A 25,251-nucleotide genomic window follows, 5' to 3' on the forward strand; every position below is an offset into this window, starting at 1 on the left:
TTGATGTGTACGGCTCAGGGTGGCGCGAGCTGTTAAGATACTTACAATTGGTCCAAATAGGTTCGAGTCCAGTCGACGATCGCAGGCTCAATTTCGTCGTGCTTCAGGTTGTAGATCGGGACTCGCACAGGAAGCGGATCGGCCGGGTTCACGTTTGCCCGAAAGCAGTCAAGAAATGCGCGCGATTGCTCCAGCGGATCCATCACTACACAGGTACGAAGAATGCGATAAGCTAACGTTTCAGGCCTGAACACGAGTGGCAAGCGAGACGGTATCGAAAATCACCCAAATACGGGCTACAATGTGCGTTTAAAGCGTTTTAAATTATCCTCTTCGTTGGATGGAATAAAAAGTGTCATTTACTCATACAAATCTTGTCATTTACACTTAGAAGCTAACACTTTTCTCAAGCGACTATGAAACAAAAATATGTAATACTGCTACAGCCTTTTCGTTGATATCGTTGCGGAGTAACACAGCTGGATACGGGTGCGAGATCGGATGTGGTGTCGGACTCGATGCGTGATAATCACCGTTGCGGTTACTGTTGCTCTGATTATCACCGTTATGCTACCTCCCCAGCATACAACAGGCAAACACCACACGATGATCACACTCTCGTTGCGGCCAGTTGCTGCTGTTTTAAATCGCGGAGCGAACGAAACCGATCCGATGGTACAATTTCAATACAAATTAGACAAAATAACAGATCCTACTCTACTACAGGATTTCGTTTCAGGATATTTGCTACACAATTTTCACGTATTCCACGCCCGACACGAAACGCTCTTCACGTCCGAACATAAAAACGTTTACACGAAAACATAAAAACGAACTACACAAACAATCGCTGTATCGTTTGACAGCTATCGCAAGGACTGCTCGAAACTCGAATGTGCCTTGTGAGTGTGCTGCTCGAAACGCATTATCGGCTCCGTTGTGATGAATAACCAAATTTGCTGCATAGTTTATTGTGGAATTAATTCCGCCAAGAAACTGCTTAGGCGAATATTACAAATTAATTTGAAATATTTAGAATTTCCACTGAATTAAGACAACGCATTGTGTAATTTGTTCTGCATTGCAACGCATTGTGTAATTCACCATTGTAATTTGTTCTGCTCAGCACCATCTCTACATTCCCTTTATTATATTACCCGATTACTTCTTTTCCCTTCGTTTCATTTTTGATACGACGTAGATTTGATTTGTGAACTACACAATTTCACAAGCGAGTTTCAAGTATTGTAAATATTTTAGATCATCTTTCATCTTTAATTTCAATTTATTACTCCTAAGCGAATGAGGTGCCCAGAGGTTTGATCCGTGCTTTGCAATACCTGTAAACATTTTCCCCCATTTTCCGCAGCTGGAAAATCTTGACATGGAGTGCATGGCGGCGGAGTGGGAAGAAAAAATAGAATTTTCACTACCATTTTGACAGCTTCGCAAGAAATCATACATTTGTACCTCCAGCAGCAACGAAAATTATTCATATTCACTAGCGTAATACAGTGCCAATTTTTCGTATTAACGGTTTTATATCCTACACATTGCGCAATTTGCTGCAAGGACTAATTTTTATGTTACTGTTAGTTCCTACAAACGCGGCCCAAGTGAATTCATCAGCAGTACAATCCCGTTTGACCAATTGAATGTTTTCAACTCTGTGCGTCGGATCTATTTTGCAAACACAGTACGCGTGCCAAAATTCCTATCTCTTATTCCTATGAAGCAAAGTCGCCAACAAATTGCCAACGAATAATATAATATGCATCATAACCTGGTACCAGTGTTTTTCATCTGATTGCGGGTAAACCTTATGCATGATTAGTGTTGGGTTTTGAGAAAATCGTGCACGACAATAAATTCGCAAATATTGTTCTTGCAGCCCAATTTTTTGAATCATTTTTATGGATTACAGTAAATTAAAATAATGTAAACTATAGTAACTACACGGAATTGAGTTATACCAACGGAATTCAGCATGAAATGGAGTACAAACATCGGAACGACGGCGTAGGGTTGTTCCAGTATCGCATACAGTATTACAGAGACTACGAAGAAGGCACGCTGCAACCAGCGGACGATAGTTGTATCTATTTGAAAGAGCTCGATTACTACCATACCAAAGCCAAAATACCGTCCGACCACGCAAGAAGCAACCGGAAGCTGCCGCTATGGTTCCCGGTCACAGAAAGCACAGCCGATCGAACGACCGATCAACAGATTCCAACAGATCTAAAGAACAGCCCTTCCAAAGAGAGGTATGCAACTGTTGTTGTGCCCGCCATTTCGGTTTGCTTTCGATCCTTTCCTGAAATTTTCCTATTCAACAAAGATACCAAGGTTATCAGTAGTAAATGACATCAGACAAAAGTTCGTACAATTTAGTTTTCACAATACATGCACAATTCGAAGCGAAACATCATGCAAGAATATGCCCAATTTTATTTTTTCAATCGATTGCAGACAACTTTTGGCGATCTATCACAGTTGAGTATTGATGTTTTCCCTGTGCCATGTTTCTTAACTTCTTTTGTAGGATTACTAAAGCTTTCAAAAATTTTATGTAGTGGAGATTGCCAGGCTCTGGTTGCAGTTACTAAAACGACTTCCTTATTTTTAATAACACGAATATAGGCCAACACAAGTGTCTGAATAAGTGCGTTTGCATCATGCTAATATCTGACTGTAACTGCCCTATTTAAACCGTTGGTTTACCTCTCGGAGGGAAGTGAGCAAATGAGACCGTTGGTTTGCCCAGCCATCCCAGTTCTCCGCGTGGTCGCGATTTAGTTCACTAATTCAATTACTACGGGAACTGTATGGTTTCTTCTGTCGATCCCGACCGAAGTGGAGTTGCTCGACTCGAACGAGAGTGCCGGACTGTTTTCACCTTTCGAGTCAGGGAATGATCCACTGGACAGTTTTGATTTGCGTTCGGTACACTCCGGACACGGTATCCTTAGGTGTTCTAGTACCTTGTATCACTCGACTCAAAATTAACATAGGATTTTTATCGTGTTTGGTGGGCTATCGTTCGCAGGGTAAACATGACTGTCAGTGCGTTTCCTGGATCCGGGGCACTTGAAGGTAATGTAGCAAAAGTATCCCTATTGTTCGAAAGAAGTGAAACACGGTTCAACATAGTCCTTGTGTTTAGTGTTTGATCTTACAACGCAATGATGTCGGATATTGGTTATGTGTGTAAAAATATCGAAATCATAATAAAACGTTAGCCTCACAGCTTCGTGCTATTTAATTACGCGGCATTAGTAGAGTTCGCTTTCTATAGTGTTCAATTATAATTGGTCGAATCAAAAATTAATAGCACGTGCTAATATTACGTTAAACTTTAAAACAACTCCAACGTTTTCGGAAATGCACAATATCTGCTCATGCAAAAGTTCGTCAAGATCAATAAGTGCTCCGTTTAGGCCCCCCCTACTAGCGTTCACCAACTAACAGAAATACCGGGATGGCAGACTTAGGCCAATGCTCATGACGTCTTTCAAAGGTTTCCCAGGAGTATTAGAGTGGCACACGGCGACCAGCTCAACAAAAATAAGTCAAAGCGCGCCAGTTCACGGTAAATTAGCAAATCACGTGCACCGGGCGCCCGCATCGATCAGTAAATAATTCTCTTGTGGTCACTAACTAAGTGGGAAGTGCATGTCTGGGAAGTGGCTCTGGTATGGGTAGTGTGTGCAGAAATTAAGAAATTGAAAAGGAACCTTACCAACAGCAGATAGTGGCATAAGAATGATAGCAATGAACCGTTCTTCGTCTTGCCTTTCAGCGTGGGGTCCGGAGAGAAAAGTTGTCATCGACAAAACGGAAAAATCTTCTTTCGGCTTCAGCATCGTCGGTGGCAAGGTAATCCTAATGGTACCATTGAACATCCTTCCTTCGGATGAAAATTTTACTGGACTTCACAACTAACCTGCCGCCCCCTTGTTATAGGTTAACGTGGGAGGCGATGTCACATCGGGATTGTTCATCAAAAGTATCATCCCCGACAGCCCGGCAGAGAAGGGTGGCATGCTGAAGGTTCGTAATGCTTTCAGTTTACCCGATGGTGGTGAAATCTTAAGCCGTTGCTGTGCTCTCGATACATTCTCGCAGATCGGAGACCGAATACTGGCCGTAAATGAAAACAGTTTGGAAAATGCATCTCACGAAAAAGCCGTCAATTACATTAAATCTGCCGATTCCCGGATTGTTCTCGTCGTGCAAAGCCTAGAACGAACCGTGAGTATAGAAACTACAAACTTTTTATAGAAACGGGTGCAACATATCTTTTCAACTTTTACAAAACAAAAACCATCGACGATTGAATTTTTCGAATTCTTTCGCAAATGCAATAGTAATAAGCAAAATATGTTTCCCTACTTTACGGGTTTTTGTCACAGACAAATCCAATGGTGTTGCAGAAGAAAATTCCGCCCCCGGTTACGCCAGCCAAAACGCCAGAGGCAGAGTTCATCCAGGATGGGGCACCAAAACGGAACGCGGTACATTTTTAATATCACTAATGGTTAATTCCCTAGACGACGGTGACGGCTTTTCACATGTTTTTTTGCTATTTCAGACTGAAACCAGTGTATTGCCACCCGAAGCAACCAAAACGCTTTCAGTTAAGCTCGAAAAGACACGTCAAGATTCTTCAGGTAAGTTCAATCTGGCACCAAGGAATGTTCATTAAATATCTTTAAATGAGCATTAATTGGTACATTCAATTGTGCAGACTCGGAAAATTCTTCGGACGAAGAGGACGATAGCAGGGAGATGGAAGGCAAAACGGTCACGGCAGCCGGTGTTGAGGTAATGGTTACTTGCACTGCAAAGGCTAAGATCCTTACGGGCTACATGTTACGCCATTTTTCCCATTTCAATTTGATCAGATCGATCGTGCTTCGGCGGGCAACGCCAAGATAACAGAAGAGGATAACGAGGAAGAAGACGACTTCGGTTACACAATGAGTAAGTTCTATAGAAAATCACAATACTGTATGGATTATGTTGACCAGTACAATCTGTTTGTTTATCAGAGAAGATCAAGAAACGCTATGCAAACCTGGGTGAAGTGGTTTGCTGTACGTTTATGCGCGACACTAATGAGTCGTGTGGGCTTTCACTGTGCGGCCATCGGGATCGCACCCGTATGGCTTGCTTAATTGCTGGCATCAACCCGAAAGGGGCGGCAGCCGGTACCTCGCTAGTGGTAGGCGATGAAGTCCTCGAGGTAAGGTGGTCTGGGGAAAGGAATTTTTATAATCCTTATCACAATTTTGTTATTATCCGTTAATCGCTTCCGAAGGTTAATGGAACTGTTCTTCATGGTCGGTGCCATCTAAACTGTTCCGTCATCATCAAGAATCTCGTCAGCCCGACGGTGAAATTTATTGTCCTGAGGTGAGAATTGTTATTGGAGCCGATACCGCTTTTCAGATAGTTTGAAAGATCTAAATTTTACAGAAAAAAGGCATCTCCCGACGACTTGGCCGTGAAGCCTGTTAAGCATTTCCCTACCGATTTCGATTACACCGTGCGTATAATTTGAGAGTACTGGCCAAGCTAGTTCCATGAGATTCATAATTTTTTTTATCCCTTCTTACAGGATAATATATTAGAGAAGTTTAAGGACGTTAAAACCATCACTGTTAAGAAGGTTGGATAGCACCGTGCACATAAAACAGTTTCCCTGTCGGTAAATAAATGAAAAATGTACCATCCTCGTTATTCCAGGGAACATCCAGCCTTGGCATTATGATAATTGAGGGCAAACATTCTATCGCCGGTCAAGGAATATTCATTTCTGACATCCAGGAAGGATCGACCGCTGAAAAGGTATGCCACTGAATCGATCGCCCGAATAGCGCGACGCAAAAATGAAACGTTTTAACCACCCACAGAGCGGACTGAAGATCGGTGATATGCTCCTCGCAGTGAATCGAGACTCACTGCTAGGCTGCAACTACGAGACGGCGGCCGGATTGTTGAAGAAGGCCGAAGGTGTGGTAACGTTGAAGATATGCAACCCGAACGAGAAAAAGGACACGGATAAGAAACCGAACGGTGAGGCGGCGGGAGCCACACCAAACAAGAAGGCACTTGATGGAGGGCCAGCCGGGCCAGAGAAGCTTTCAACGAGCCGAGCTAGCACACCGCACGGTGGAAAACCGGAACCGTCTCCGACGAAGGAAGTAGTCGATCCACTGAAGGCATCAATTAACGATAACGAATTTACACTAATCGAAATTCCGACCGAGGGCAAACCACTGGGCATCGTCGTGGCCGGTGGCAGTGATTCGCTCGTGAAGGTACGTTTGGCACTGGGATCCCTTTAAAGCTAGAGGGTCTGATGAGGGTTCCCTGCCGTTTCTTTCTGCTTCGCAGTCTGGTGCCGCTATCATGGACATCCTGCCACAGAGCGTGGTCGAGAAGGACAATCGTTTGAAAGTGTTTGACCAAATCGTCGAAATCAATGGGTTCAAGGTCAACAACAGTGTCACTAGCGAGGCCATACGCCGTGCGGTGAAACAACTCCATCCGAAGGTATTTCACGTCTTGACGAACTGCTAGATATGTGCAAACACTCGTTGACTTGTCTTGCTTTGCATCAGGTGCGTATGGTCGTCTACCGGGCTGATCCACCGCAGACGGACACCGTCGAAGTAGATCTAATGAAAAAATCGGGCAAAAATCTTGGGCTCACCTTTCGGGCTGGCAATCCCAAGGGAGTTGTCATTACAGGACTGGTACGTGGCATCGTTGGGTCGTAGATTCGCTTCGACATGTTCATTCTGTTTCCCCTACAGGTTCCCGGAGGTTCGGCCGAGTTTGATGGCCGCATTCAACTGGGAGACATTGTTTCGCAAATCAACGGCGAGACCCTGGAGGGAGGCGGTATCGAACAGTGTGCCTCGCTGCTGAAGACGGCACAAGGCAAGGTGGGTCTACGTATAGTGAGGCCAAAGCTAAAGGAACGATCTGTTTAATCTGCGGTTGTAAGGGTACCCACTCCGTATAGCAAACGATTCAATCAGCACGAGGTACATGGTCAATGGAATTGTACATAGAATTGAGTGCTTGCAAAACTGTGCTCACCAATCACCCGTACACTATTCGTATTTTAGCCCAATAAATATTCTGTTATAGTTATAGAATACACAGCAAGTGTTTTTGACAAAAGAACCAGCCAACAATGCTTTATACTTTTAAAGCTCTTTCCAGCATTTCTTAGCACAAAAGCCACGTTCTTCCAACAAATCATATGTTAAATGTCTTTAAAGTTTTTTGGAGTTTTGGACAATTGTATTTAATGTGTGTTGAACAATCATAAACCATAAATGCTGTAACGGATTAGTCCCAAGCCCAAAGCTTGAAGGTACGGTCGTACGAAGCGGTAACGATGTACTGCGAGTCGTGCGAAATATCGATCCCGACGAGACGGCCATCATGTCCTGACAGTGTTTTCAGTGGCTGCCATGTCTTATCGGACCAAATCTGCGAAAACAATTAAATAGATTAAACGTCAAGCGCCTCTAATTGCATTGCTGATAACGTTTGTTTTGTGATTCAACTCGTCAACGGTAGGATTTACCTTAGCCGTTTTATCGTAACTGCTGGTTACGAGAAAATGACCTCCACTTTTTTGATATTTCACATCCGATATCAGGTTAGTGTGCGCAGGAATGGTGTACACCATCTGGCGTCTTCGCAAGTCCCAAATCTGAAACATACGGAAGTGACAAAACGAAGCATTAGTTTGACGCACTCATATCAACTGAAGTCTGCTAGGTACTTTGCACGAATTATCCTGGCTACCCGAAGCGATATGAAATCCGTTGGGCGAAAAATCGACCCCATAAATTGCGCTCAAGTGCCCTTCGAGAAACATGATGCACCGACCGGTCCGTAGGTCCCACACGCGTCCGAATCCATCCAAGCCACTGTGAAAGAAACGAGACCCGTCGTTAAATAGGACCATTGTAAACAGCTTCCGCCCGTCGCAAGTTCCTACCCGGTCACGCATACACTGCCGTCTCCCTGAAACGCAATGCAGTGAACCGCCTTCGTGTGACCTTCCTGGTGCAGCACTTCCTGTTTTTGCTCCAGATCCCACAGTCTCCAGGATGCGTCGTAGCACGCCGTCCCGAGAAACCGTCCGGAAGGGTGAAAAGCTAGTTTGGCCACTCGGTGTGGCACGTGCCCGTTGATGTCAGCTATCGATTCTTCGCTGTCGTAAGACCACAGCTTCACGGTGCCGTCGAAGCTACAAGAAGCCATCGCTACTTCCGCGTTACTATCGCTCGCAACACCGGGCCGGAAGGCCACATCACTTACGTTGCACTTGTGCCCACGCAGCGTCTGCTTGAGGGTGCAATCGGGAACGGACCAGACTTTGCATAGTGAGCTCCTGTGAACAGAGCAACGGAGAATCGTAGCATCAGAGAATTTAGGTGAAAGCCGTCGGAAGCAGTGTTCACTTACAAACTGCACGTAAGTAGCAACGATGAATCGCCACTGATGCAGCATCCGGTGATTGGACGCGTATCTCCAACCTGGCTACACTGCGGAGCAAGTTGCTGGATGCGCTTTTGCAGCTCCACCATGCGTCCTGCTTTGGTCGATGAGTTCTGGCGCACTTTTTCGCTCGCTTCCTGCAGCCGGATTTTAGCTCTCGCGAGCGAATAGTTTGCTACCCAAAAGCGTGCAAGCCGTAAACTTTCCGGCCCTTCGTGGTACCACGTCGATTCATTAGTTTCCTTTTGCTGTGCCTTCGGCTTCTCTTCATCCTTAGCCGGTTTCGAGGGAATCCCTTTTTCACCCAACCTGAAATACAGGAACGTACGGCATAAAAGAGGCAGTGCACACAAAAAGAGGGTGCCGAAAACCGGTTGCCACTATACTTACGCCGACAAGAGATCCTTCAAACGCAGTCGTCTTTCTGCGGGACCTTCTCCAAAGTAACAGATTGGCTCATTCAGCTTCCGTAGCGCACTTTTTACCTCATCGTCGTCCGTGCTGACGTGAATGAGGCGAGCCTTTTTCCTGCGCTCAAACTCCTCCAGCAATGCTGCTTTATCTTTGGCACTGGAATGAAGGAACATGAACAAACATTGATTATGGGTTTCTGTCGGAAGTATGCCAGGCGAGGAATAGTTACACTTCAGCATCGAGGTTCATGTAGTCGTCGGATGTAACCAACGAGTTGTAGTCAGTCTTGCCCAATCCACCGTTTTCGCCATCGGTGTCCTTTCGGTCAACGTGCCAGCGATCGGATTCCTCCAGCGATCCATAGTAAATTGTTTTTGTTCGTTTGGCGTACCCGCCCTGCTCACTGTCCGACATCTCGACCTGCGTTTACACTACAACAGCGTCGTTTCCCGGGAAATTATTATAAAAACGCTATGGGCACGTGAAAGCGTCCTTGCAAGCTGTCCTGCAAAACACCAGAATCCAACATCAACACACCGTTCCGGCGTCCGGTGAGGAAGCTGTCAAATGTTGACATTAGTACAGTGTGTACCGAAAGTTGCGATTACGTTTTGTGGCAAAGGCAGAAAGGGACAGCGATTGCGGTTTAGAGGAAGTAAATTTAATTCTGGAAATCTATTTGAAACTTAAACCTGGTTCTATGAATATCAGAAGCAGGTTTAAGTTAATAGTCATATGCACAATCGCGTAACCGACAGGTTAAATGCAAATTGCACAGCTGTAAGTGCTGTCATTTGGTCCATTTGGGCCACGAGTGCATAGCAACGGTCGCTGAGACAAATCAACAGCTAAGGATGTTTGAAAATATTGGAACTTCTTGGAACGCGGTTGCTGATGAGTGCAAGTAGTTTGTGCGAAGCGAATAAATTGGAATCTGTCCCGGCCGACATGGGCACCTTAGAACCGTCACCTAAGGCAGGAAGAAAAGATGCGACTAGTCCGCAGTTTTTGAACTTAGTGGCATCGGCGGTGCTTGAAGACCGATCACAAAGCATTGTCGAGAGCTTCGTGCGGGATAATCGGTTTCGTAAAAAGACGTAAGAACACCTGCAACGTGTGCGGTCTTATTGCTCTAAAACAATGGCTTTCTTCTGATAGCATCCCACTTAACTACGCAGAGGATAAGGAAAGGATTCGGACGTGTTTGAACAATGCGGACAAACGAATTGCGGAACTTATGCGGGATGGATTGGAACTTATCGAGGATGTTCGCGTGGCCAGCGATAGACACGAGGTTGAACGACGAGTCGCTGAGGCCGATATCAAGGAGAGTAAGACCAATGAACCAACATTGAACGTGAAATAGAACATTAAATTTCCATCTCGTCTTAGATCTTCTAAGTAAAATTCACGCTGAATCGGTTGACTCCATTACCAAATTTCAAACAACCTATGAGAAGTGGACCGAAATCAAAGAGCTAAAAGATCCAATGATGATGAACGATGAGCTACAGCTTCAGAAAAGCCGTGTCGAAGAACTTCTGAAGCAAAAAGACATAATTATCACCGAGTGCCGCAAGGAGCTTCTTGCTGCTGACGACCGCTACGCCAGGGATATACGCAAACAAATCGTTGACATTCAGAGTCTCGTCCATCGAGCCGATACGGAAGTGGAAGCAATGAAAAGCATTCTGAAGGAGAATCTTGATCTTATTCAAGGAACAGGTGATAACCGACCGTTTACAGTCACTTCAATGAAGCAGGTCCTAATTATTGTTTTTGATTACAGTTGAAGAGGAAAGGATTGTGCTGCAGAATGCTGCCAACTTTAATTGGAACGATGTGTACGCCAAGCGAGCCACCAACGAACGATTAAAAGTTAAGCAGAAAAAAGAGCGGGTAAGATGATTCCACGTTCACAGAGGGTTTCTGCCGAATAATTCCTAAACTGTTTCGCCTTTTCTATGTCAGCTTATCGCCAATTTGACCGAAATTGAACAAATTGAGCTCGATTATGTTGAAACGACGCGCGCCACGAGGATTAAGCTTGACAAAGACACCCAAGCATTGGCGATCGAGTTACAGAAAATCAAAACGAACACAACGCTGAATTCGGAAAAGCTAGACTACAGCTTCCAGGTGTTGAAGAAACGTGAGGACGAAAACCTGATGGTTAAAAACGCCCAGAAGCGCCGGTTGGCAAAACTGCACGAAACAATCTTTACTCTTCGAAACAAACTTAAAGACACAAAAACGGGATACTACATCGAGACCGAAAAGATGGCCAAAGTGATTGAGAAGCTTCATCACAGCGTCGAACACATTCACAGCAAGTTGGAATGCTCCAAGAAGGCTTACGATAAAAGGGTATGCTTCGCAGTTTTTCTATCTATCTCATCGTGAGGTGGCATATTGAAGTTAATTTTACCACAACTAGGTACGCTCCATTTGGAACATGAATCGGGACGAATGTTTCGAAATCATCAAAAACATATCGTCGATAGATAGGATTCTCGTCGAGCAGCATTTGAACCGAAAGTGGATCAACAATCTGAGTGCCATTTCGGAACTGCTCCTAGAGTACGATCCTTTGTGCACACCGAAGCTACCCGGCACGGCTAAAAGTATTACAAGACGATTCCTACCTACTACTTCGAACAGGATTTTATCAACTACACTTCCACCTTCCAGCAAAACGCAGTCTGACAAGCTCAAAAGATGAACAACAGAACAATTTTCCGATGCTTGAATCTCTACTACAACAGACCCGATTCTTGAGCGACAAAAAGTTGGACACAACCTTACAAGGGCAGCAACTAAACAGCTGCGGGTTAACGTTGATCTGTCTAGACAACGTACTAAATGCACTTGGAATCCACAGTATGGATGGCGTTCGTGGTTTGCAGTCCACCCAATGGGTAGCTCAAAATCTGGCCTGCGACGAAGAAGCCACGGACACGGCAGCAGGGGTGAGTTCGCTTTTGTTTGAGTTGGTTTTCAATACTGATAAGAGGTTTAAAAACTCAGGTGCAGGCCTCTGCGTCTGACGTAGATATTGAGGTGGATAATAAAGCCTTGACGACTTCCCGTGATCTACTGGCACTGAAAATGTACCAACAAGAAGACGATGACACGTAAGAACTTTTGTAATCGCCATTCTGCGTTTATCACTCTTTATTTACTTCCACTTCCGATTTCAGCATTCACTCCGCAGGGGACTCCAAATCGGATGCGAAACCAACCCTAACCGACACGCGTAAATTTTGGGAATCGTTCAAAAACATTTTCCTCCCGAACCAAATCAAAGTGTGGAACACGATGGAAGAAAGTCTGAGCAAGTATCTTCAAGTAAGCACGTATGGCTGTAATTCGAGCAAAAAGAACAGTTTAATGATTGCATCTTGTTTTAGGTCCTGCGTGAACGACAAGCTCTGGATCAGGAGTGCAGTTTCTTGCGCAAGCAAAACCAGGAATTGCAGCACATAATGCAGAAAATGCTGATCAAACCGCTAGGTGACGATTTTTAAACTACGTCTTCTTGGCGAGGCTCCATTTTTCTTCAGGAGATGTTCCATCCATTCCAGTGTGTTTGTGGCCGTAGAAGATTTAGTGTGAAAGGCCACCGCATCGTGTGAGTTTCAAATAAATTTTAGCGTGGTTTGTGCTTGAAATTGGGCAAGGTTCCGTTATTTCAATGAACGAATTCCAGCGGACGATTGCGTGTGACAGCGCAAACGTCAAGAGCGGATCCGATGTTGTTTTCTTCTCCAAATCGTTTGTTTACGCCCGTGCAAGAGCATAGATAATTTAACTTATTGCAAAGAACCAGCGTAAGGTGTTGCTGACGTTTATCGGGTTGTGCAAAACGGAATCAATGGAAAAACGTAGTGAGTGTTCATTGCGTTAAACCTGCGACCGAACAACAGCTGCTTGGGACAATCAAGAGAACGAAAAGCACCGAAGACTTGCACCTTTAAGAATATTCATTGCTGCCGCGTATGCGCAGCCTGCTGGGATCCCATGGATGCAATCAATAAGTTCTATTCATCCGTATCACAAACGGTGTCCACCCTATCATCGGTGTTCCTGGGTAACCCGCTAACGAAAGAGTATGACATCGCCGAGCATATTGGTTCTGCGGGAACAGGTACGATTCGAGACACACGGTAGCAGAACGATTGTTCGAAAACGAATCAACGACATGACTCAGCGCTCACGCACTGCTACGAAATTTCGGTTTGCTTGTAGAGTTTATCTGGAAAATTTACACTGGCTGTAAACGGTCGACCAAGGAACCGGCCGCTATCTTCGTGTTCGACAAGAAGCAACTGGAACTGTTCACCAAAGATGAGCGTGAAGAGATTTGCGAAAACGTGCGCCGCGGTGTGGTGCAGTTGACAAAGATTCGTCACCCGCAGGTGTTGACCGTCCAGCACGCAATGGAGGAAAGTCGCGATACGATCGCGTTCGCCACGGAACCGGTCGTCGCCAGCTTGGCCAATCTGCTAGGCAACACAACGAATGTGGCCAACACCGGCTTACTGGCGGAGTACAAGCTATCCGAGTTCGAGACGCGGTTCGGTGTGTACGAGTTGCTAAAGGGGGTACGGTTTCTGCATGACGAGGCACAGCTGTTACATCGGAACCTCTGCACGGAAAACATCATCGTCAACAGGCAGGGCGTTTGGAAGCTATTCGGCTTTGGGTACTGCTGGAACAAGCGCCCACCGGCAGTACCCGTGGCCAACCATCACTTCAAAACACGCCTGCTGGGCAACCCGGCCTCTAGGTGGACGGCCCCGGAGCTAGTGCTGGAGAACAGTTGCAACGAAGCGACAGATATTTATTCACTAGGTATTCACGGAGAAACGAAAGCTCGGTCCTCGAGTCTGCTGCTTTTTGACACACTATTTTCCACACAACCCTAGGAGTACTTATCTACACGATTCACAGTCGTGAGATCATTCCAACTCCGGACGCGGCCACCGACCTGTACGGCTATAAGCAGTCCGTCACGAAGCTGAGCAACCAAGGCCCTGCCCGGATCGGTGCGGTACCGGAAGCACTGCGGGCCGATCTAAAGAAGATGCTCAGCGTAAATCCACAAGCACGTCCCACTATTCAGTCATTACTTCAGGTGAGTACCGGAGTGGTCCACAAGTGAGATGAATAATATTTTATTTGAGCTTTTTCGCGCACCCACCAGATTTCATACTTCTGCGACACGTACGTGCAGTGTCTCGACAGCCTGGAAACGCTCTTTCCGAAGGATAATCTAGAAAAGTCGGAATTCTACAAACGACTCTCGCAGATCATCGGTGAATTCCCACATCGGGTGCGGTTGCACCGTGTCCTACCGTCGTTGGTGAAAGAGTTTGTCAACTGCTCGATGATTCCGTTCGTTCTAACGAACATCCTCACAGTCACCGGAAGTTGTACGCGAAGCGAGTATATGCAGCACATCAGTGCTCATCTGCGACCAGTCATGCTGCTAGAAGAACCGGTACAAATTATGCTAATCTTTTTCCAAAATCTGGACGTTTTACTGAAAGTATGTCCAACGGAAGAAGTTCGCGCGAGTATACTGCCGCTCGTATATAAGGCACTCGAAGCCAAGTCACAACAAATCCAAGAGCTGTGCCTCTCGATCATTCCATCGATCGTGGTTCATCTAGATAAGGCCACGATCAAAGGTGGGCTGGTGCCGCGCGTCAAAGCGCTCTGCTCCGGAACGAACCTTGTGTCTGTGAGGGTGAAGTGTTTACTGTGTCTGGGGCAACTTGCAACGAAAATCGAGAAGTGGGTGATGATAGACGATATCGTTGCATACCTTCCGTCCGTTAACTGCCGTGAACCGGCTGTAATTATGGCTATTGTTGGTAAGTTTCTTTCGCCTTCTAAATGCTCTGACAAACGCTGTGCAATAATGCTAAATGAAACTATTTACAGGTGTTTATAAAATATCGTTCGTCACCGAGGGGCTCGGCATTCCGAAAGATGTACTGGCGTGCAAAGTGTTGCCACATCTGTTCCCCATGACAATCGTAAACGGGCTTACGGTGCAACAGTTTCAAGCCATTATTTCGCTGATAAAAGAGTTTACACGCAAAATTGAAGACGAACAAGGTGAAAAGCTGGGTAGTAAGATGGTCCCGTCTGGCAGTGGGAATAGTTTGTCAGAAAAGCTGCCCACATCCGACGTGCGAAGTTCTTTTGCCGGGTTGCAGATTGAAGGAGGCTCCGATCCTTATGGAGATTTCATGCAATCGTCATCGGTATCGGCGCCGCCAAAATCTGGCACAGAACAGCGAACGCTTACCTCTCCGTTGCAACCACAATTCCCGCCAGCGCAATCGCTTCAACTTACGGGGTTAGTACCTGCCAAGACCGTCTTCTTCTACGCAGCGGGATATTTTCTACTTACTACTTATAAAAACCATTTGCAGTACTCTTAACTGGAACGTACCTCCGGTGGCGACGACGGCAAAGGAAAACAGCAACAAGTATAATAGCATGCAACAGCAAAATACTACGACGCAAAACCCTAGAAAGCCGGAAACGGTAATGCCATTCGGCCAGCAACCAATGCTTCCAGCTGCGGCCGGAAGTGGGTCGGCGATGGTTCCGCACAGCTGGTTGACCACCAGTGCGCCACTCTCGGTTAAGCCCTCGGGCATGAAGTCAACGGAGGCAACCTCTCCTTACGGCCAGTTGCAACCCCTAATTCCCCTGCCTACTAAATCGGGTCAGAGTTCGTCCAAGTCCAGCGTCACAAGCCCAATGCTTTCGAAAGAGGACATCATGGAGTTTTTAACGAAATAAGAAAGCTTACCCAAGGCTGCGAACATTACGAGAGTGTTTGCTACTCTGCTTATTTAACTGTTTAGTAGAAACTCGGCGTGTATCGTTCATCTTAATTGTGGCGTTAATCATGTTTCAAAATCAATAAAACAGTTTACAACATCAACAAACCATTTACTACCTCGTCGGAGGTTAACATTGTAGCAGGAGGCAAAATTAAACTTACATAAAGGTTCGTATTCAATTTATTTGATCATGTAGCAATCCCAGTCTATTTGAGATGAAAAATAATAAAACTAAAATTTAAATCTAAAACAAACAAAAATCATTCTCTCTCCAAACAGCCATTTCCGTTACAGCAAGGAAGGCGCTTCGTTCACTCGGTGGCTTCCAGTAACGGGTGAGTGTGGTTAATGCGCTTCGCGTCTCTAATGCATCTGTGAAAGTCTACCTTTTTGCCACAACCCGCCAATATCCTGCGGTTGCCAGTATGCACAAGAAAGCAACCGATAGCTACAACGTTGTTACAGGGCCACTGTCGCTAAAACTACAGTTATATCGTCTGGTTTCCCACCTGTGAAAGACATGTCCGGAGAAAGGTTGCAAAAAAGTAAGTCATTCTGTGGTCACTACAAATGAAGCTAAGCTGAATACAAAGATACTTACCCATTGCACTGATATTATTTCGTCTAGCGTTGAGAGAAAATGGTGAAAGAAATTTGCTGTCAAAAGACAAAGATCTCGCCATCAGGGCGATCGAATTTGCACACATCTGCAGCTTCACTTGGTCGTACACTCCTTCCATCTGCGACGAGAGAGTTACGAGATAATGGTGATAATCAATGGGCGAAGTTTTATTGCGCAGTTTAGCTTCCTTAAATCAGTGCTTTTATCTGACATTATTAAGTTTTTGTTTCTATCAAAGCTATGCTCAGATTATATAATTCAAAATTACTTTGTTCATCGGTTTGACTTCCGAAGATTGCTAATAAAAAACTTTTCATTTAAGTTTAAAAATTAAGAATTCGAACATCATTCATCACGATCGTGTGCGGCAACTAAAGTGGCTACAACAGTAGGCCACGGTCAGACACTTACCCCATGCAGAGTTTCCACTAGCAGCTTGATCGGAACATTGTCGAACACACCGTCCGTGGCCACCAGAATTACGTCTCCGTTGCACACCGGGAAGGTGGTCGTGTTGGCAGACTCCGGACTATCGCTTAGTACATCGGTGTGGCCGGCCGGAGGTAACGATAGCTGAAACGGTGTGTTGAAGTAGTGCTGTTGCTCCTCGCTGCGATGCACTATCTCCCCCTTGCGCACGATGATGAAGCCACTGTCGCCGATGTTGGCCGTGTAAATGCTGCTGTCTTCACGATTAAACACAACTATGCACGCTGTGCTACTACCTGTACCGGGACGTGGATTCAACCATTGACAACAGAAAAGAAGAAAAACACCGAAACAGCAAAACAAAGTGGAGGTATTAATAGTAACCTTTGAGATGCGTGCGTAATCACGGCCTGCTACGGTGTTTCTTCGCAATTCGTCATGGTCACGCGGAGTTCGGCGTGAGCGACAGGGATCGCATGAGCCAAGGGGGCCGCACGACGCACGCGAAAGAACGAGACGGATCGACCCTCGTAACGACGACTTACCCAGTATGCTTTCTCTATGGGCGCGCAGTTCCCGATATCCGGATGCGATCAGGTTCACCGGTTTGACCGGATCGAATCGGGCAAAATTCACCAACCGTTCGCAGTTCTTCATAAGCACCTCGGCAAACTCGCCCGGATCAATTCCGTAACTGCGCCATCCGCCGACCCCATCAGCGACACCTGTCAGACGGGCCATTGTGTCACGCGACGACGACGAGGTTGGAAAGAAAAGATTATTAATCCACTACTCTACCGTCCCCGATGTGTGGCATGGAACCTACCTAGAACGTCCGCGGATTGGGTTTTTGCAATGAACCACGCATCGTCTCCTATTTTGCCCTTCGTTTGTTTGTACTTCGCTTGGGCGAGGTTCTTCGGGAAGCCCGAGACGACCGAGATGAACCGCGAGTAGGTACGGGGCCTGCTTTCCACGCTCGTGCCTGCATTCTGGATGCTCTGGTGCAGTGCCCGCGTTAGCCATCGGCTCATCCAGGAGCGCATCGTACGTCACAGAACCTTGGGCGGCCCGTTGCCAGCGGACAGGGCGGACACGGAGCGAAAAAGCACCAAACAACCGTAAACAAATCCTTCACGCGCACCCTTCCAATCGATTATTCTCCTCGCTCTTTATTTCAACCACAGTGGCGTATGCGCAACGAGCATATGCTGCTGTCAAATGCGTTGCATCAATTTCGCTCAGCACTGTGTGTAGGTTTTGTTCCCCGTGTTCAGTACTCCACACGTGTCTAAGACATTAGGCCGGATTGGATTGCAGAAACGGGTTACGACGATAAGGGCAAAATCTATCGCAATCGGCATGCGAGGTTTCCTAACCACTTTTTGCAACAATTCGCGTTTTTTATTTACACAATTTGCTATTTATTTTAGACCCCTAATCGGTATGCAATTGTGCACGGGCAGTGTGGACGGAAAGGCTGTGCCACAGTTGATCGGTTTTGTTGCATGCAATGATGGTTTTGCATGAAACGCGTCTCAATCAAAACTGGATTCAAATTTTACCCGCTTCCATCTTCTTCCTTCCTTCCAGTTTCTGAAGGGACGAAAATTACATTGCCGCGGACAGTACAGTAAATAAATCACACAAACGAGAATAGAAAGTATACATTTCCTTATTTGAGTTTATTATAGGTATCATGAAAATGTATGAATATCAATACAGAAGCAAAGGACAACAAAAGATGTCTTTGACTCAAATTCATTTTTACCTTTAACTGCAACCGACTTTTTGAAGTTCTTGAATGCGCATTCTGCGCCCCAAGTCCCAAGTCCTTCTTTTCCCTTAGTTGGTTCACTCAGTTGACTTCTGTCCGCTTGCACATTGCACAATTCGTTTAATATGTAACTGACGCCTCGGATCATACATAATCTCACCGAAGCTACTTCCTTTCTTCTATTGCCTCTGCACGTGTGGCCCATTTCTTTGCGTGCTGATTTATGCGCGACACAATGAACTTATGCTAAATTTATATCGCCAATACACATACGGATGGTAGAACAAATGGAAAGGAAACACAATTTTTGGCTGTGCTAGGTGTCGCGCCCCTGTTTTTGGGTTTACTTGTGCTTTTGCAACAACACGTAAAAGATGAACCGGCCACAGAAAGTCGCTTTGAAACAAGAGTTGTCGAACATCATCTGATTGTGATCATCATCATCGCGTGAAGATGAGTGAACCATTATTTGCTGTGTCGTATTACGTTTGCTTTCACATTGTTTCCCTTGTGTAGAACTTTTGCACGGGTCGTCCACCATTCGTCACTGATCCCTAGCTAACAAGTATCCTAATGTATGGGTGAGCTGCTCCAAGATCATCCACCATCCGCGCAGGACATTCCGCGTCCGTGGTGCATGATTCTTCCCAAAGGTAATTGCTTTACTGAATCAGAACCCGAGCCTTTTCGGCGATCGAAACCCACTCCCAGGCGCGCGTGGCGCATTGGTGCGTAGAACTCTTGTTCGTCGGCCAATGTTGTATTTTATGTGTGCTACACACCACACCATTGTATTTTTGGTTTATGATTGTATTTGAATTCCTTAGCTACAATTTTCGTCTCCAGCCCACCATTATCGTACTTGTATTAACGTACTTTTACCATAAATATTGACTGGATTTTGTTATTCTATTGCAGTGAATATGTCTCTTCGATTGTGTTTTTCTCTGATTTGACTTTTGTAAAATAGACGACACATTTTGGTTTAATAGTTTTTCGAACAATCTCTTACTATAATGGATAATATTGAATTAAATTATGCTTCACCACCACTCGTCGCCATCAGTTAAAACTAGTTTGCTGCCTCTCGCACCCGCACCTGCTATTAATCTCAAGAAAAATCGTTCAATTTGTATGTTTTCTGCTTCACTCGCGCTTCCACCTGTGTGAGCTTTGTTGTGCTTTACCTGAGGTATATCGTTTGAATTTTTCATTAAGACATAATTGTGTATTACTTTGTTCCATGTTGCATTTTTGTGATTTTGATGAGCATGTCTTTGTTTTGTTGCTTTAAATTCATGCGCCCTCGAGGTAATGCTCCTCTTGTCCCTTAGTCACAGTTTCGCTTGATGCTGCCTGCCTCTGACACCTCCAGTGTTGCTCTCTACATGTGAAGGAAAAAGTTTTACATTCAGCGGAAGAGACAGACAGAGAGAGAGAGAGAGAGAGAGAGAGAGAGAGTTCGTGCAGCCGTTCAGTTCATGAATGTGGCGCAAATTATACAGATTGTACTCCCCACCCGTCCCGATAGGTTTGGCATGTTTCGAGAGTAGCGCCCTCATTATTCATTTACTGGTTTTGTTGTACTTTGTTAAAAGGCAGCTTGGTTGCATTTGAACTGACGTGTTGGCTTTAAACGGACTTGAAACGGTTGTTTGCTGTTTAAAAGAATTATCGCAGCTGTAGCGGTGGTGGTAGCGTGTAGTAAGTTAAAACAAACTCATTTTGCAAGTCACGTGTTCGATTCTCCAGTGGTGGCTGCTGTTGGCACGTTAGAATTCTCTGCTAGAAACATACGAAAAGTTCCGTTAGAAAGGGACCCACCATGCTCCCGGCTGTGAATCGCACAGTTGTTGATTATCTATTTGTTTAAAAAAAATGCGTTGCTCCATCATTTACCACGTGTGGCGGTATCAGAGAGCCCGGCTGTATCGTTTCGTATCTCTCTGCATCGCGCCCTGTGGTGTGTTGTCTACACAAAAACCCATATGTGAATCTGCTATCGTATCACAATTGGTTTTCGGTAGGCGTATACTTGATTCCAATATCAAATTACTCTTACAATAATCCCTGAAGAAAACGACTCAAGTCAAAGGTGAGGTGTGATGTGTGTGCTTCAGACTTCGATGACGCGAAATTTCTTGTCTATCACTAGCTAAATGCCCGATAGGTCCTCGAATAAACACAAAATTGGTACTTAGAAAGAGAGTGTTTCCTCTGCACGATTCCTGTGTCCTCATCACTGTGGTCCACGCCCTGATCGCTCCCGGGTTGGCGGATGTCAGTTTGATCGTCTGCGCTGGGCAAAGCAACCCCTGGATTGTGCAGCAGCGTGGCGGCTAAGCTGACTAGAAAGAATGCTCGCCCCCAGAATGTGGGAACGTCAACACTGTACAAGTGAAAGAAGTTTCCTAAAACATAGGAGGCCTCGCCAGCGCTTTGCTCTTTGTTGCTGGAAAAAAACCATTCATTGCACAACAGAAATTAAGGTCGTGATATAAACACATTGAATTCTTCGTTCACTTTACATCCTTGCTCTCACAGATCGGAATGTAAATGTTGCCGCCGTGTCGCATTCCATCCAGCCGGAATTCGGGGACCGAGATATGGTGAGCTTCATCATTGCTACACACAGCGCGTGTAAACTTATTCACTTAACCAGCCCGCAGCATATACTTTTCACAGTCGTGTGTCATTATTGCTGAAGAACTTGTTTTGTTTTCTTTTTTTAAGGAACAACGGTTTAAGAGATAAATAATCCGAAACGAACCTGGAGCCTGGATATGCGCTGTTTGGATATGATACACTGAGCGAGTTGCGGCCCCGACGGTCCCTCTGCTCTGCTGCTAACTAAACTAATTGTGTGTTACGGGGCCTAGACGAACTTAGGAGTAAATCCCGGACAGTGTTTGGCCGCTTGGTCAAGTTAGAAACTAACAAACACGGGCGTGTGCGTGAAATGTGTAATCCGTTAGAGGTTTGTTGGTTGCGTTCGTTTTTCGTTTGCTCTTCACTACTAAATGTGCCTTTGTAGGGCTGAAACACCGCACAAGAAATGCCGGTTCGTGTTCATCCAGTTCGTCAGAGCGCACTCGGTGTAAATATTACATTTTGTGGATTTATTGTTTTTCTTTCTCTGTTACCTTTAAAGAATCCCACTCTATAGACTTTTCCTTTCTTCGCTAGGTATTATTACATCATCCTCCCCTCTCGATTGGCTAGTTGTGTGTAGGTCTCAACTTCAATAGTATTTACTTAATTTCGTTTGTTTTGTGTTTGTTTTTCATAAATTCGAACATTTTACAAGTTTGTCAGGACTCATCTAGCCGGTGCCTATAAGTTATCTTGGATAGTTATTCGTACATTTAGAGTTATCAAAACACTTGCAAGTCTCTTAATACTGCGCGCGCCACTAATCATACCCCGGTTCAATCGAATCGAATCAATAATGGATCAAATCGGTCCGTCCCGCGCTCCGTCAGGTTTTGTGAGTGAGCTTCCCCATCTGAGCAGCTGTCGTCCTTCTTTTGTTTAGATATGTGTTTTTTTTTGTTTCCAAAGACAGTATTAAAAAATTTGGCAATTATGGCTAAATGTAACAGATCTTGTAGACCATTCACTTTCTCAATCGCAATATTCTGACGACACACGGCCTTTGTATACTGGATATATTGATTCATACACATTCGTTTAAATACGCCCTCTGCTTCGCCCGCCGTATTACACAATTTTCATCTTGCTGTTGTTTTTTTTGTTTTTGGTTTGGGGGGGAGCATTTTCATTTTCACTCATTTTTTTCCTCCGCTTCTCGTCGTAGACTTACTTCTTTTGTATGCATCAAGATAAGTCAAACTCTTAGCCTAATAATTATGTACAACATATTTTCATTAATCTAATTTGTCACACACTATTTCACTTGTTTTGTTTTTACCATATTTCACTTTGAAACATTTAAATATGCCATCCTTTTTGGGGGCAAACACTTCCGCCGTTCCGGCAATGTAATGTGTGTGAGTGGCGGAGGACACACACACTGTCGCTCCCTCCGGCCGGAGTTTCGTTCAACTTTGTTTGATCGTTTTGAAACTACCTCTCAACGTAGAGTTAAGTGAATATTCGATCTTCCGTTCCGTTCTCGAAAACCTATGGCACACACAGTTGAAGAGGTCAAAACCATACTGCACCCTTCCGCTTTGGGCCGGTGTTGTAACGGTTGCACACTTTTTCGTCAAATTTATGTGTCCAAGGATAAGCTTTCTTTCCGAGTCCGGGATTGGCTTTTACTACACCTTTGGCCGCTCGTCGCACTGCTTTGTCCTAAATCTTTTGCTAACTGTTTGGCAGATAGGAGAGCGAGATGTATCTTCCAGCCAGAAAGTATGTCTAGTACCGTTGAAAACATAAAAACCTACACTGCCCTGGTGTGCGCCGTGTGGTGCTGAGTGTTTCAGGATTTTTCCGATTGCGATCTCTTTTTCTGGCTTTTTCATCGGTGTGCTTAAGTGTTTTTGCTTGAAAGGTGGCTGCATTTTAAGTCCGAAGAGGAAAGTGAAGGGCGCACTTTTTGGAGTCGCTCCCGCCGTACAAGTGCTCTAGTCAGTTCTTTTAAAAATGTGTGTTCCTTTTCTTGTTTATTGTGCAGCCGCAGCGTTTGGCTTCGCTTTAAAGTTCACACGCTTCCTTCGCACACCGAAGGAGGACACCAGTCTGGACTCGCGAAGGGTGAAGCACCGTCGTGAGCCTATTTCCGCCGTTCGTATTCCCCAAAGTTAGAAGTTAGCAAAAATAAACCATTTAAATTATTAATTTTAATTTTCTTATAAAATCACAGATTTTCATTTTGTCTTGATTTCCTTAAACTTACGCGACCCCCACCGCGCACCCTTCCTCTGCTCAGCTTGCTTTTCCTTCCGCCGACGGACGGTGCCGACTCCTGGAGTCCTCTGGAGCCACACAATGATGCTGCTTGCGCCACGTACACGCGCTCGGCCAGAGACGCTCGCTCCTCGTGGAATAGAGTGGTGCTTCAGAAGCACCGCGTACTTTTATAACTCTACGTAAATGCAGGTAAGTTCGGTTGAACTGGCGACCCGGCACAGCACACGTTGTGCCCGGAAGAGAGTGTTGCGCTTCCGTTGCCTCTGGCTTCCGTTGTTATTATTATTGGTATAAAAATGAATGAAATGTGTCCACTGATATGTGTTGAATAAATATGTAAACCCAGCGGCTGACGCGCGCTGACAGAACGTTTAACTTAAAGCGACTGGTCGTCGGCCACACCATCCTTCCTTATACTACTGTGTTTGGCGCGTTACGATAAATTCACTCCTACGAACCGGAACCCGGTGCGGAACGGCGTGTCGCGCGCCCAACAAACTATAAATAAATCGATTTCGGCTTCAAATTATTGCACACGCGATGATGCTACTTAAACAACGGAACTAAAACCAATGCGTTGAAGTAAACCAATGTGTCTACACATAACTCTGTGGGGGGCACCACTAGAGGCCCGCATCCGTGTGCCGTGTGCTACAGTATATCACAAGTAGACAAATTAATAATATCCCTGCCCTGGCCGGGGTAAGCAGCAACAGCAGATCGGACGATATGGTTGTAGGTTAAAGAAAGAAGAAAGGGCTTGGAAGCTACCGATCCCACAACACGATCTTATTTTCGCAGAGGATCACTTATTACACGCAGCCGCCCCCCAACACCGATATGTTGGACCCGGATGGTCGATATGTGTGAAACCCATTCGCAGAACACCCGGGCTCCCGGAGCGGTCGCAGATATTGCACAGAGAGTTCCAGAGTCATCCCGCTGATCGCGATCTTTTGCCGTTTACTTGATGTGTACATGTCAGTTTTCGATATGTTGAGCAAGAGAAGCTCCTGGTGCCACTGGTCTCGCGTCTGTACTCTTCCCGGGCGTTGCTGTTCCTGTCGTGTTGCAGCAACAGCAGCAGTTTCGGCCGCTCCAGATGATAGCTCGTGGGCCGGGAACCGGGCTCGGTGCTTTACTGGATACCGGGCGGTGGTTGCCCCAGTTCGGTGGCAAAGTCGAACAGATGGGGATGGGCGTGCGGGTGGGCGCTGTGCAGGCCGCCCCCAACGGTGCTCCCGTTGCCGGACAGCACCGTCTTGATAGCGGACGTCTTGAGCAACCGCTTGAGCATGCCGCTCGAGCCGCGATGCTGCAGACTCTTGTGGGTGGTCAGCGAGTTTTTCGTCCGGTACCGCCGGTGGCAGAACTCGCACACGTACAGCGTGTCGGACTGCTCGTGCTTGTCCTGGAAGTGGCGCTTGAGCGAGTAGTAGCAGGAGAACGTCCGCCGACAGTACGGGCACTCCTGCGGCTCGTTGATGCCGCCACTGGTCGGCGGCGGCATTCGGAGCGGTATCAGCTGCGACGACGACGAAGACGGTGACGCCGCGGACGAGGATGCCGTCGGTGAGCCCTGTGGTCCTCCTGCACCGCAAAGGAGTGTGTGTGTGTGCGGGTGGGAGAAGAGAGATGGAGAGAGAAAGACTTTAGTACACAGGCGTTCGGCTGCAGCTTCCTCTTCGCGGACTAGGCCCTCTTGTGTGAATAGCTGAGGGAACGTAGTAGTA

The 25,251-nt window shown here is 45.9% G+C and overlaps 6 protein-coding genes across 6 annotated transcripts in view; 3 read left to right on the top strand and 3 right to left on the bottom strand.

Moving 5' to 3' along the window:
- LOC131207139 (uncharacterized) overlaps positions 1-203 on the bottom strand; it is a 37,499-nt gene extending 37,296 nt beyond the window's left edge. The window contains exon 1 of the mRNA XM_058199748.1: positions 46-203. Coding sequence (XP_058055731.1) covers positions 46-203 — 158 coding nt within the window. The remainder of the gene's footprint in view (positions 1-45) is intronic.
- A 1,294-nt stretch (positions 204-1,497) lies between these two features.
- LOC131206923 (inactivation-no-after-potential D protein) lies at positions 1,498-7,174 on the top strand. The gene is made up of 19 exons (XM_058199523.1): positions 1,498-1,813; positions 1,892-2,267; positions 3,050-3,096; positions 3,803-3,879; positions 3,967-4,053; positions 4,129-4,254; positions 4,416-4,517; positions 4,595-4,673; positions 4,751-4,827; positions 4,908-4,986; positions 5,055-5,248; positions 5,324-5,418; positions 5,482-5,551; positions 5,624-5,674; positions 5,752-5,853; positions 5,919-6,326; positions 6,403-6,561; positions 6,630-6,764; positions 6,825-7,174. The coding sequence occupies exons 2-19, from the start codon at positions 1,993-1,995 to the stop codon at positions 7,002-7,004; spliced, it is 2,343 nt and encodes a 780-aa protein (XP_058055506.1). The 5' UTR covers positions 1,498-1,813; positions 1,892-1,992; the 3' UTR covers positions 7,005-7,174.
- Positions 7,175-7,368: 194 nt separating this feature from the next.
- LOC131210248 (U4/U6 small nuclear ribonucleoprotein Prp4) lies at positions 7,369-9,417 on the bottom strand. The gene is made up of 7 exons (XM_058203462.1): positions 9,176-9,417; positions 8,923-9,102; positions 8,500-8,841; positions 8,030-8,425; positions 7,811-7,958; positions 7,610-7,738; positions 7,369-7,512 (listed from the first exon to the last, which is right to left on the bottom strand). Exons 1-7 carry the CDS (start codon positions 9,358-9,360, stop codon positions 7,369-7,371), a joined length of 1,524 nt encoding a protein of 507 aa, XP_058059445.1. The 5' UTR covers positions 9,361-9,417.
- Positions 9,418-9,894: 477 nt separating this feature from the next.
- On the top strand, positions 9,895-12,483 carry LOC131207140 (dynein regulatory complex protein 1 homolog). Its single transcript, XM_058199749.1, has 10 exons — positions 9,895-10,043; positions 10,105-10,277; positions 10,339-10,671; positions 10,736-10,845; positions 10,918-11,313; positions 11,384-11,570; positions 11,638-11,915; positions 11,980-12,080; positions 12,147-12,294; positions 12,357-12,483. Exons 1-10 carry the CDS (start codon positions 9,895-9,897, stop codon positions 12,471-12,473), a joined length of 1,992 nt encoding a protein of 663 aa, XP_058055732.1. The 3' UTR covers positions 12,474-12,483.
- A 483-nt stretch (positions 12,484-12,966) lies between these two features.
- Positions 12,967-16,043, top strand: LOC131212457 (SCY1-like protein 2). Its single transcript, XM_058206326.1, has 6 exons — positions 12,967-13,093; positions 13,195-13,800; positions 13,875-14,083; positions 14,153-14,825; positions 14,896-15,316; positions 15,393-16,043. The coding sequence occupies exons 1-6, from the start codon at positions 12,967-12,969 to the stop codon at positions 15,766-15,768; spliced, it is 2,412 nt and encodes an 803-aa protein (XP_058062309.1). The 3' UTR covers positions 15,769-16,043.
- LOC131212459 (protein phosphatase PTC7 homolog) lies at positions 15,975-18,054 on the bottom strand. Its single transcript, XM_058206327.1, has 5 exons — positions 17,690-18,054; positions 17,409-17,588; positions 16,846-17,159; positions 16,414-16,552; positions 15,975-16,321 (listed from the first exon to the last, which is right to left on the bottom strand). Exons 1-5 carry the CDS (start codon positions 17,907-17,909, stop codon positions 16,272-16,274), a joined length of 903 nt encoding a protein of 300 aa, XP_058062310.1. The 5' UTR covers positions 17,910-18,054; the 3' UTR covers positions 15,975-16,271.
- Between the last annotated feature and the right edge of the window lie 7,197 nt (positions 18,055-25,251).

The sequence above is a fragment of the Anopheles bellator genome, chromosome 2 (assembly GCF_943735745.2).
Source record: "Anopheles bellator chromosome 2, idAnoBellAS_SP24_06.2, whole genome shotgun sequence".
NCBI lineage: Eukaryota > Metazoa > Arthropoda > Insecta > Diptera > Culicidae > Anopheles > Anopheles bellator.